The sequence below is a fragment of the Talpa europaea genome, assembly GCF_964194135.1.
Source record: "Talpa europaea genome assembly, chromosome: 11".
Classification (NCBI taxonomy): domain Eukaryota; kingdom Metazoa; phylum Chordata; class Mammalia; order Eulipotyphla; family Talpidae; genus Talpa; species Talpa europaea.
Window position 1 is genome coordinate 8,007,082 of NC_140078.1, and position 12,927 is coordinate 8,020,008.

General features: G+C 51.9%; 1 protein-coding gene across 1 annotated transcript in view; it reads left to right on the top strand.

Moving 5' to 3' along the window:
* PREX1 (phosphatidylinositol-3,4,5-trisphosphate dependent Rac exchange factor 1) overlaps positions 1 to 12,927 on the top strand; it is a gene marked incomplete at both ends in the record, with an annotated part of 163,646 nt that overhangs the window by 78,760 nt on the left and 71,959 nt on the right. Inside the window, one exon of the mRNA XM_084247009.1 lies at positions 5,655 to 5,756. Coding sequence (XP_084103135.1) covers positions 5,655 to 5,756 — 102 coding nt within the window. The remainder of the gene's footprint in view (positions 1 to 5,654; positions 5,757 to 12,927) is intronic.

The following is a 12,927-nucleotide window of genomic DNA, read 5'->3' on the forward strand; positions in this document are numbered from 1 at the left end:
CGAGTCCACGCTACTTGGCCCCCTTCCAGTGAGCATCTGAGGAAGGGCAGATTGGCTGACTGATTTCCACTTTTGTCTCAAGTGCCTTAAGCATTCGCAACTGATGCTTCTCATCACTGATATCTGCAGCGTTATATTTCCAGTCTTGCACTTACATTCATTAAATTGTCTGGGCAAAAGGCAGAGATGAAGTTGTTTAGTGCAAGAGCGCACGTGTTAGCGTCTGCCATCTGACTTTCGGCCACCATGGTCCCTGCTGGCCGGGCTCTGGGCCCCTGGGGGAGGGTCCCCATCTCTGGGGGTGTCTCCTTGGCGCAGCTGTATCTTTAAGCGAAGATGCCAGGAAGGTATTTGCAAGGGTGTGAGAAGGGAAGGGCTGCTTTTCCCTCTGTTCCCCCCTTCTCTCCTGCAGCCTGCCTGTGGGCCAAACTGCCATTTTCTTTGCAGCAGCTGGGCTGGCCCCGTTAGGCAGGGGAGGGGGGTGTGTGAGGCGCCAGCACACGTGCCATCTGTCTCCCTCCTTGCCATCTCCCAGCTTTTGGCCACCTGCAGAAGAGCCGTCTTGAGTTTATTATGGGATGTTGAGGCACTGGGAAGAGATCGGATCTGGCTTTCCATTCGTGACACAGTGCCCTCGCTGAGAATGGGACAGGGACTTCCTCTTTCTGTGCGTTGGCCTTCTGGTCTGTAAAATGGGGATGATTTATTCATTCATTCATCCAGCAGCTTCTTACTGAGCACCTTCCATGTGGTCGGGATCATATCAAGTACTGGGGCCACAGTAGTCACCAGGGCAAGGCAGCCTCTCTCCCTGGGGGAGGCCCTTCTCGTCAGCAGACTTAGTGCCATGTCACGTGGCATTGCTTTTCTGGAGGACATAAAGGAAGTCTGGCAGGATGTTTTGAGGAAGCGAGGGTGGCGGCCGCTATTTTAAATCAGTCTTTAGGAAAATTGTGCCCTAGGTGACCTGTCATCAGAGAGCTGGATAAAATAGGAGAGAGAAACGAAAGGTATCCGAGAGGAAGGCATTCCAGGTTGGAGGGACCGTAAATACAAAGGCCCTGAGGCAGGAGTCTGTCTGAGGAATAGCATGAAGTCCAAACCAAGTGAGATGCCATCTCACACCTGTGACAATAACCTGTGTCAAAAAGACTAGAAACAACAGGTGCTGGTGAGGGTGGAGAATAGGAACCCCCCTACATTGTTGGTGGGGATATAGACTGGTCCGGCCCTATGGAAAATAATGTGGAGCTTTCTCAAAATCTTAAAAATATTTGTTGGATCAGAATACCAGGTGATCCAACAATTCCACTCCTAGATAGTTACCTGAAGAATGCAAAAGCATTCATTTGAAGGAATATATGCCCCCCCTCCATGTTCACTGTGGCACTATTTACAATAGCCAAGTTATGGAAACTACCTAAGTGCCCAAAGTGAGAGGAGTGGATGCAGAAGATGTGTGCTATACACAACGGAATACTACTCAGCTATAAAAAAGATGAAATCTTGCCCCTTGCAACAACGTGAATAGAACCAGAGGGGAGGATGCTAAGTGAAATAAGCCAGAAGGAGAAATGGTGTTGCTTCTATGGTGTTGCTTCTATAGAGAATTAGAGAAACATAACAAAGGGTCAGGCAGAACCAAACTAACAACAAACCCTGGAAGTGTGGCTGTAGAATGAAGGCTACCAGAGAGGGAGAGGGAGGATGCGGGATAAGGGGGGCATGGACTCTGGAGGAGGTAGGGGGTGTGGTGTGGTGACATGCCTCTCAAGAGGTGGGGTCCCCTATCTCTGCATCATAGATGGTGCTGGTAACCACTGCTACCGCAATAAAACAAAACAAAACAAAACAAAACAAAAAAACAGGTGGTCAGATGCCTGCAATGGAAAGCAAGAGAGGAAAAGTGGAAGGAAATGCGATTAGAAAGATCGAGAGTCCAGATAAGGAAACAAAAGGATTTAGACAACGAGAAGGACCCGCGATTTATGAAAAGGCTTCTTTATTGATGCCCAGCATATGTGCCCGGCATGACGTGTGTTTACGCACGTGTCTACCCAGGTGACCAAGAATTAGAATGATTCCATTTCTCCGGAAGGTTCCCTTGTGCCCTGTGCTGGTCACCTCCCTGCAAATCCAGAGATAATCTTCATGCCAGTTTCTCTTACCAGACATTCCTTTTGCCTCTTCTGGAACTTTACATGATGGAACCATATGAGAGGCTTCCATGTCTGGCGTCTCCTGTGCCACACGCTGCCTGTCGGTTCCTCCATGTTGGAGCATGTGGTTCCTTTCAGCATTGCAGTGTTAGTCTGAGTGGGGTGGGAAGCCACGGGAGCATTTGGAGCAGCCAACAACTTGAACTAATCTGCATTTTCAAAAGCTCCCCTGGGCTGTGTGAGAAGCAGGGAGACCAGGAAGGGGCCAGTGCTAGTTCCTACAGTTCAGAAACATGCTGCAAACTGGGGGTTGGGGAGGTTTCAGACAACAGTTGATTCTCACAGTTCTGGGGCCACAAGCCTGCAGTCAAGGAAGCAGCAGGACCCTGCTCCCCAGAGGCTCTGGGGAAAGGTCCTGCCTTTCCTTTTCCAGCTCTGGTGGCTTCAGGGGTCCGTTGCTCCACCTCCTTCAAATCTCTTGACTTCTCTTCTTATAAGGGTGGCATCTGCAGGGACACTGAGCAGCCCTGGACAGGGCCAGCGCAGCAGACCAGGCAGGAGATGATGGTGGCTGAGGGTGGCGATGGGGAGGGATGGCAGGGTTTGAGCTGGGGTTTGAGAGTGCAGCTGGAGGGTTTGCCCTAGGGTTGGCTTTGGGGTATAAATGAACTTGTGTTGTCACAGATGACTCCAGCGTTTGGGGCCCAAACAACTGGGAGAATGGACTTGCACTTTCCCACGGGGGGTGGGGCGCGGGGGGAAGGCTGGGGTAGGAGCAGGTCTCAGAGATAGATACAGAAACTCCATTTTGACGTGTGAGGTTTACGAGGCCTGCTGGACCGCCAGGTGCGGGGTGGGCATGGAACCAGACTGTGTGTGGAGTTCAGGGAAGGGAAGGGCCAGGCTGGAGCTAGAAACCCCAGCCCTCTCTGCATGAAGATGGTGGCACAGTGGTCGGGGTGGGCGAGATCAGCCAGGGAACACGTGAGTGGAAAGGAAGACCCGGGGCCTCGCGGTAGCCAGGAGGCTGGGAAGATGATGAGGTCGACACCTCTCATGCCTGTGAGTTAGGAGGTTTAAAGAGCGAATTCTCAAAAGTTCTTCCCATAGTGACTGCAGTGTAATCCTACAGAACAGTGAATGGTAGCTCTGTGTGTGTCTGCATTTTCAGTGAAAAGAAAGTAGAAGAACAATCCGCCATGTTAGGGGAGAAGCGTAGGTGGTGGCTATGATAGATTTGGGGAAACTCCTTGATTCCCAGCAAAGAGAAGACCCTTCTCTTGCCAAGCCCTGGGGGCTTCTGGGAAGCACTCCCCGCCCCCAGGCTCCCTCTCTCTGCCCGGAGCTGACATCACCAGGGCAGCTTGTGGCAAGCGCTGGCTAGGAGGACAAAGACCCGAGTGTGAGCAGTGTGGGGCCTGGCATCTCCCAGCTGCCACAGCCCCGATCCCCCATCTGTGCCAGGGGTCGACACGGGGACAAGAGCCATGCAGCTCCTGCCAGAGCAGCACCCCGGGGTCGCCAGGATTCTGCTTCTGCAAGGAGAAGGCCTTTTGAGATCCCTGAGAGGCATTGGATGGATCTCTGAGATTTGGGCCAGTCCTGGTATCTTTCTGTGCCAGTTTCCCACCTGGAATGGGAGACAATGGTCCCTGTTTGTTCTCGGACTTGAAGATGAACTTGACTTATAGGAGAGGCATGAGGCACAGGGCCCAGTGCATGGTGAGCTCTTGCTTTCATTGGATTATAAGCAGGGAATTAGTCTGCTTTGTTGGGCTGTCCCCCGAGTACTTAGAATTGTGCCCACTGCACATAAGCTCACAAGTATATTTATAGAATGAGTGAACGAGTGAAGGAATGAATAAATGCTAGTATGGGGATTCTTTTCCCCTCGCATCCTGTTTCTTTTGCAGTCAACTGCCGTGGTGTTGAGGAAGGCTGAGATCCCTTGAAGGCTGGTAGCATTCATTTGCTCATTCATGCATTCATGCCAGGTCTGTGGAAGACACACCGGCATACCGCAGACATGTAACTCATGGTTCCTGGCATCCAAAAAAGGATCCCCTGGCCTCCAAAAGGGCTCCAAAGGAGAGGGCAGTACCTATAAATGATGCAAAGTCATATGAACTAATGGGAGTGCCAGGAGGGAGTCTTGGGTGTTGAAAGTGGTTGGGGAAGGCTTCCTGGAGGTGGTGTGGCTGAACCAACTTTGAGTAAAGGCAGCCTGGCCTTATACTTCCAAGACCAAACTCTTAATCAGCCTGCCTGGGGCTAGGTGCCACTTCTGTGGCTCACTTGTTCTGGGGTGACCTTCGGGGGAAAACACTGAATCTCTCCAGCCTGAACTGAGAAGTGAGAGTAATGATGGTTTTCAGTCCACAGGGAGAATGAGCCCTTGGGGGTCTGGTCTGCCTGGCACATCTTAGGTCTTGGTCAGCATCAGCGATGGATGATGATGATGGTATAATTGTTATTTTGGGGGGAAGAAAAAGCACTTAGGTAGGGTGGGGGCACAGAATGAGCACAGGAAAGGGAACTGGCATGAAGGATGTGCTGGATGGGCAGGTGCAGGTGGACCCTGAAACCATAGTGAGGCCAGGAGTGGTGTGGCCCGCGGGTGATGTTTTTGATTCTGACCGAGATTGGTTTTCAGCCTGCAAGTCCAGATAGAGATTTGTGTGATGATGATCGTATACCCACCTTCTAGGTAAAGAAATAAAATTTTCTGTAGAGGTTGAGGATTCCAAGTTTACTTTCCAAATCCGGTTACCCTCTCCCCACAGAGATACCCCCACTAGATTTCTGCCCCATGCATGTCTTTGTATTTTACAACATATGTGTTCTCCATAAATAAGGCCTGGTTTGGTTCTGGGTGTCTTTAAAAGCTTTATATAAGTAGGTTCATAATGTACACATTCTTCTGTTTCTCTTTTTTGCTCAAGAGTGTGATTTGAAGTTCATCCATGTTGTCTGGCATAGCTTTAGGTATCCTTAGTGTGCCATTATTATAGATCTACTACAAACATATTTTTCTGTGGGCGGGGTATTAAATTTGCTTCCCATTTTTGCTATTCTAAACAAGACGCTCTTGAATGTCCATGTTCCTGTCTCTGAGAGCATGTTTGTGGATCAGGATTTGGCAAGCTGTTCTGTAAAATGTCAGATAGTAAATATTTTAGGTTTTGTGACTCTATGGTCACCCCTCAGCTCTGCCACGATAGCTTGGAAGTAGCCACATGTAAACAAATGGATGTGAGTGGCTGGTAAAACTAATTGCCAAAGCGGGGAGTAGCAGTATTTGGTCCACAGGCCATCAGTTACCGCCCTGCTGCAGCCTTTGTGCTGGGTGGCAGAACAGTCATAGCCTATCTCTCTGGCTGTTGCTTTCAGAGTCTGTGGCTGCCTCTGGAATGTTTCCCTGGGTTGCTTGGGGGTAGACAGATCCCTTTGCCGTACTTGCTGAGTTTTCATGAAGGTTTTCCTGTCCCTTTGCAGAGCTGCATGCTTCTGGGAGGCCGGAAGACCACCGACATCCCTTTGGAGGGCTACCTGCTGTCTCCGATTCAGAGGATCTGCAAATACCCCCTCCTCCTCAAGGTGAGCCCTTCGCCTGACTCCTTTCCTGTCTTTGAGGTGACAGAAAACCCAGCTCTGATGGGCTTCATCACAAAAATCTGGTAGTGCAGGTAGCTGGGACATCGGGCAGGCTCGGCTTTGGACTGCATGCTCTAGGATCCGCCTCTTTCTCCCAGTTCAATTTTGCTTTCCACTCTTCTGCTTTCTTTCCAGTGTGACAGCAGGTGATCACAGTTACTCCCGCCTCACATCCTCTTGAGTTCAAGGGCGCTGGGAAAGAGTGAACATCTCTGCTAGTGGCTCTGACAGAGTGCTGAGAGTCACTCAGTCTGGCCAGGAGAATGTGGTCTGGACCCAAGTCAGGAGCTGTAACTGGAACCAGTGACATGAAGCCTTTGTGCCATTTATCTTTCTCCCATAGCCCTAGACTGGCCTTTCACCCTAAGCATTATGACCAGGGCAGTGCTGAGCTCTGATTGGCCGAGACATGGCAGTGACAGTGAGCAGCAGTGTTGCGCTCTGAGTGGGATCACAGTCAGGTGCTCTACCCCTCAACCCATCAGGGAGCAAGTGAACTCTGGCCTAGATTTGTGTCATGTGCTCCAGCCTCCAACCAATCTCTGGGTCCCACACCCCAAAAACTCTGTGAGGGGGATAGATGGACTCCTCCTTTGCAGGAATCTGGGCCATTTATGGAGCCGCCCAGAAGCAGGGAGGGCAAACTGTAACCATCTACCTTGGCTGGCCTTGGTCATGGCCACCAGGGGACGATTTGCTGCCTAGAGAGAATCAGGGGCCTGAGCACCTTGAATTTCAGCTTTAGAGTTGACTTCTGGGCAGATCCCCAGCTGGCGTGGCTCTGCCACCATCTGCTGTTCTCAGCGCTGGGTCCCTCAGAGGTGACGGCTGTCGGCCTGAGCCGGCCCTGCTCCGCCTGGAGGGCCCGTGTCTGGCCCCTGGTGTGCTTGCTGCTGGATTCATTTGGCTGGTGGTGCCTCATTCATGCACCTGCCCACTAGGGCCACACACATCCTGTTCCGTGAAGAGCGGGAGGAGAGAGGAGAGGGAAAGGGTGCGAGGGAATTCTTGAACTTGACTGCTGGCGAGGTGGGTGGCATCTGAGCCTTTGAGCTGGACCAGACCCTGGGCATCCACTCTGCCTGTGAACACAGGCTTTTTGGCGAGTAGCCATGGGTGGTGGACGTGACTGTCCCCTGCTTCCGCTGGCCTGCTGCTGCTTGTCCTCCCAGGGGTCTCAGAAGGACCTTCTGCAGCTTTTGCAGCTGCTTACATCCAGGGCAGATGCTGGAAATACCGTGGCAGTCAGTGCTGCGCCTTGGTGTGGAAGGGGCGGCAGGCGGGGCTTGTTAGGTAGCCTGTGCGCTGAATGGGCCCTGCAGGTCCGCTGCATTTGACCTTCGTGATGTGTCTTCCAAACTTGAATTCGTCGCCGGCGCTGAGGAGGTAGAATACTGCAGTGGTTTAGGGCAGGGGTTGGCGGAGCTGTGACGGGAGAGGCAGATCTGACCCAGGGCCTGTTTTTGTACAATCCGTGAGCGAGCGAAGAACAGTGTTTACGTTTTCTAAAGGGTTGGAAAAACAAAACAAAAGCAAACTGTAAAAACAAACAAAGAAGAATATGTGACAGAGACCGGATGTGGCCAGCTATCGGGCCCTTTCAGAAAAAGTTTGCCGGTCCCTGGGGTAGAGCCAGCCGCCACCGCCACAGGCTGCCTGGGCTTGAGCTGCTGTGCTGACACTTACCAGCGTCCTGCCCTGGGCTGGCTGCTTCCTTGTGCCTCAGTTTCTCACCTGTACTACAGAATATGTATTCATAGTCCTGATGGGGGTTGTTACGATGATTGAGCACTTATTTACGTGATTCTCACCGGACCGTAGGCAAGTGATTAGCCTCATTTTTGAGATGAGGCAGCTGAGGCACAGAGAAAGGGAGTGGCCTGCTGAAGACCATACACTACGCAAGCAGGAGGAGCTGTGAAGAAACCTGGAGAGCCTGACTCCAGAGTCCCGCCCCTAGGCATTAGGCCACACTGCCGGTGGGGAAGCCCTTTGGGTAATGAAGCTGCCAGGTGGTAGGGTATCTGGGAAGTGAGGGTCTGGGGTGCTCAGTGGCCTTGTGTTTTGTGGCTGAGTGCCTGGTCTGCTCCTCATTTCCTGGGTTTTAAAACCTTCAATATTGGACCCATTAGAGGAGCCACCAGCTCCAGCGCCAGGACCTAGCCGGGGCTCACCTAGATGTCAGTCCTTCGTTTTCTGTTTCTTGGAAATGTCTGGGGTGCCAGTGGGCACGAGGAATAGCACTTTTCATTGCATATTTTAATACTCAGTGAGGCTTGCCCCGTGTGTACAGGGACGTTCTCCAGGTGAGGCCCAGGCTTTCGTGATCCCACTCAGCCTGGGGCCTGGTGGAATTCTTGGGCTCTGGATTCCTGGGAGAGCAAAGAGCAACAGAACTGGCCGGCAACTGGTGGGGGAATAATTGTCCACGGGAAGCAATGGTGGAGCCAGGTTGTGGCTTTGCTCTCTGGACCAAATGGCTGTTTACTCGCCCGTTCCTTCAGTCTCCAGCTGTGTTTACAGGGAGGGTGGGAAGCTCAGAGAGCATTGGGGGACCAGCCAGCAGGACCTTAGGTTTTGTGGGGCATGCCATCTCCCCCCTGGCTTCCCCTCACCCCCACCTCCCTACAGAATTGTTCAGTGTGGGCACCCACAGCAGGAATGTTTGCATCAGCCAGCAAGCAGCTGGGACCGAGGGGGAACACTTCATCCTTCACCCCCCCCGCCCGAGTTCCTCCTTTCCGTCACATTTTCCAGTGGGTTTTAAAAACCAGTCCCAGATACTTGGGGCAGCTGAGGGCAAACCCTCATCCTCCCCTTCGACCCTTCCAGTTCTGACTGCCCTGCAGATGTCATGGGCCCTCTGCGTCCCATGGTAGAGCTGAACTCTGAATTGAGTAGGAGCTGGGGTCGAGGTACGGGCGGAAAGAAGGAAATGGCAAGAATGAAAGCCTCTTTGGGAACAGTCCCCGAAAAGCTGAAGTTGAACATTGCCTAAGAATAGCTGGAACATTCTATTTCAGCCTGAGCTCGGGACTGGGCTCGACAGTTGGCATTTTTAAGCTTTGTTGAGTTTTCCGTTGATGTTTCCAGGGAAATGATTCAGGTTTGGGGGGATGCCCCGAGGGCTCCAGTGGCAGGTGCCCCAGGGGAGACCGACTGTCTGAGAGTTTCCTGGTGATGGACAGATCTTGTGGGGGCACTGGCTGACCAGTAAGTGAGCAAAAGACCCAGGCCCAGGCCCTGCCCTTTGGAGCTGCCAGCCTGGCACTGGGCCCCCGGGGGGCGGGGTAGGGGCCAAGCTAGAGGCGCAGGTCTGACCAAAGGGGGCAGCTACTACTCCAGCCCACCCCCTCCTGTCGCCTTTGCCTCCTCTGCGGGCCCCTTCCCTTCCAGACCTCCAGCATTAGGTGCGTCCACGACTCTGTCCTTGGGCCTCCTCTCTGTCTAGACTTGCTCCCCATGTGGCCTCATCACTCGGTGACTCTTTTTTTTTATTAGTTTATTCACAGGTTGTGCAACCATCACCACAGTCATTTTAGAACATTTTCATCCCCCCAAGGAACTCCGGGCCCACGGGCAGTCACTTCCCTTCTGCCGCCTCCCCCTGGCAGCCCCTCATCCGCTTCCTGTCTCTGTGGATCTGGCCTGTCTGGACATTTCAGATCAAGGGGCTCGCAAGCCAGGCCGCCTCTGTGTCTGCTTCCCTTGTTTAACACGGGGTCTTCAAGGCTCACCTGCACTGTGGCCTGACGCAGCCTTGCTCCTGAAGCCTGTGTAGTCTGTGGAGGGGCTGGACCACATCCTGTTCTCACTCACCTGTCGGTGGCTGCTACTTTCTGTCCGCTGTGACGAATGCTGCTGGGAACATCCATGTGCAGGTTTCTGTGACGTCCCCATGGCTTTAACCCCGGACTGTGCCCGTGGTGTGCAACCGGGCCCTCTTCCCTCCGCGCCAGGCCTGCTCTCTTGCCCCCTCAGCTGCTCTGCGTGGATCCAGCAGGGATCTCCCACCTGCATGTCCCAAGCCAAATGCCTGGCTACCCCATACCCACCCTACCTCACTCCCCCATAGCTGGCCCCTCCATATTCCTGGTTGATCAGGCCAAGTCTTGGGGTTATTGTTGGCTCACCCCACTTCCAGTCTATTAGGAAGCCCGGTTGGCTCTACCATCAGGATCTATCCAGAGTCCAGCCCTTCACAGTTACTCTTCTGCCTTCTCTTGGCCGCAGCTCCCGGTGGCTCTGCCTGCCTCTGCTCCTGTCCTCCACAGACTGTTCTTGACTCAGCTGTGAAACCCAAGTTGGCTCACATCACTCTTCCCTGCAGCTACTGGGTCACCCAGGATAAAATCCAAATTCCTCACCATTGCCACCTACAAGGCACTACATGATCTAGTCCATGTTTCCTCTGCCTTCTCCTCCTCTCTCCCTCCTCCCTGCTGCTCCTCTCACACTTACTTCCCTGCTGTTCCTTAAACACAACAAATAGGTCCCTGCCCCAGGACCTTTGCGTCTGCTATCCCCTCTGTCTGGAATATCATTATCTTAGATGTCCTGAGGCTCACTCTGTAATCTTGTCAGGCCTCTGTTGCTCTGATGTCCCCTCCCCGGAAAGGCCTTCCCCAGAGCCCAGGATGGTGCCTGGTGCTCAGTAGGTGGTCCCCCAGTTACTCACTGAATGAATGTGGAGATGCCATCCCCGGGTGCCATTTGTTTCCATGGTTGGGCAAAGACAGAAGCTGAGGCATAGGGGGTCATGACCTCTGGCTTCTTGGGCATTCTCAGCAAGATGGTGACAATACCAGATCCCCGGCAAAGGAGGCGCCTATTGTGAAAGCCCCCAATTTCCAGACGTCATCTTGATCCAAAACTTGACAAACATCCCAGGCCAAATGGGGCACGTCTCGGGAGCTGTCTGTCTGGGACAGCTGCTGCAGGGGGGTTGTCAGTGCTGCTCAGGGGAATAGCCTTGGGTTGCAGGATCTCTGGTATCTCTGCATCTTCCTCATCTGTGGCTGATGCAGTGGTCCCCCACACTCAGCATGAATACCTTGCTATTCATTACCTCTGCCTCCTTGGCTGTCAGAAGTATGGCACCCGGGGAATGGGTCAAGCCCATTGCTAGGTGTTCACATCAACTCCTGGTGCAGGGGGTGGCTGGGAGTGGTGTGTTTCCCAGAGTGTAGGACATGCACTGAGGATTTTAGGTAGCACATGAGATACTCTGTGTGAAGTGGTAGGGGGCGGGAGGGTAACACTAAAACACAGAGTCAGACAGTGAGATGTTGCCTTCTTAGCAAATCCTTCCTAGTCTTCTAAGCAACTACCAGCAGTGAGCCATGGTTGGTACTGCAGTGTCTGGGTCTTTGAAGCCATTCACTCAATCATTCGTTCATTCGTTCATTCACCAACTATTTTTTAGGGTAACTGTTTCAATCACATACTTTATAGTTGGTGCTGGAGATATGAATGAATAGAAAATGAATTCCATGGAAAGAATGGATCTAGCTGCACAGGGCTAGTAAGGGCCAGGGATGATGGAATGAGCAGTTGACATTTGTGCAAAATCCTGAAGAAGGCGAGGAGGGGGATGTATGGGTACCTGGAAGAAAAGTTTTCCAGACAGAGGCAACTGTCAGTGCAAAGACCCTGAGGTAGGAGTGTGTCTGAGGAAAGTACAAAGGCCACTGTGATCAGAGAGGAGGTTGTAAGGGAGAGAGTGGGGGTGGGATGGGATTAGAGAGGTGATGTGGCCAGATTATGCAGGCTTTGTGGACTGCTGGGGACAGGGGTTGTCTTCTCTGAGTGAGGTAGACACTGTGGGAAGGTTTGAGCAGAGGAGGGACAGGATCTGCCTTGCTTCTAAGTATCCCTCCCCCTGACTGTGTGCAGAGAATGGACTATGTGCTGAGGGGTGTGGGTGTGGGGATAGGGAACCAGGAGACTTGACCAGTGGCCCAAAGAACAGGTGGCTGGATGAGGGTGGTGGTGGCAGAGGTGAGTGCATTTTATTGGAATTGCCTGATCACATCATTTCCCCGTTTTCTATTGGACTGTTGTCTTTTGTAGTGAGTTGCTGAGTCCTTTCTAGATTATTCTGGATATGTTGCGTCATCTCTTTGGCATTCTGGCCTGATGTTATAAAATAGGCTGCTTCTCTGCTGGGACCTGGCATTGTGACATTTTGCTGAGAAGACCCAGGAAGTCAGAGGTCTGTCTCTTCGTGGTGGCCCTTTGTACCCCAGTTTCTATCCTTGCCCAACCACACTGCCTACCCTCCATCCTGCCTCCCCAGTAAGGCTCTTGACACCTCGCCCACAGATGCTTCAGCACTCCAACCTACACCAGCAACCTTGAAGCTCTTTCCTGTATGGTGAGCAACAATAACCCCAGGAAGTTCGAGGAACAAAGCTCCTCACCTGCAGGCTGTGTATGTGGGGGGCTTTTCCTGGCAAAGCTTTGTTCTGATGTCTGTTCTATCAAAGGGCCTTCCCAGATCTCCCTTCCTGGGAGTCCTGCCTGCCTTCTGCTTTCTGCCAGTCTGGGTGTGGTTTTAGCTCCACCTTATCTTAGCTGTGTGACCAAGGGCAGGTTGCTGAACCTCTCGTCTGTGTCTCCATTTGCAAAATGGGGGTGGTAGTTGCCACCCATGTTTGCTACAAAGATTAGATGGAACAATTTATGAGAAAATGCCTGAGGACACTTTGCATATATACTAGGTAGATAGTCATGTTTGGTAAATGTTAGCTGCTCTAATATGGTAATGATTTTTCAGTTCCTGTACTTATTTGTGTTACTTCTTGGAGAAGTGATGTAAGCTCTGTGCCTCAGTTTCCTTCTCTGTCAAATAGTGCCTCAGGTATGGGTTGTTGTGAAGATTAAATGAAATAATGTCTATAAAAGTTACAGATGCTTAGTAAGTAGTAAATGTTTTTATTGCCCCAAAGTCTATTTTGTCCAATATTAATAAAACTATATTGGGTGTCTTGATTAGTACTTTCATGATCTGTCTTGTTTCATCCTGTTATCGTCAACTATTCTCTATCTTTAGATGTTAGGTGCTTTTGTAAATAGCATAAAATTAAAAAATTAAAATCTCATCTGACAATCT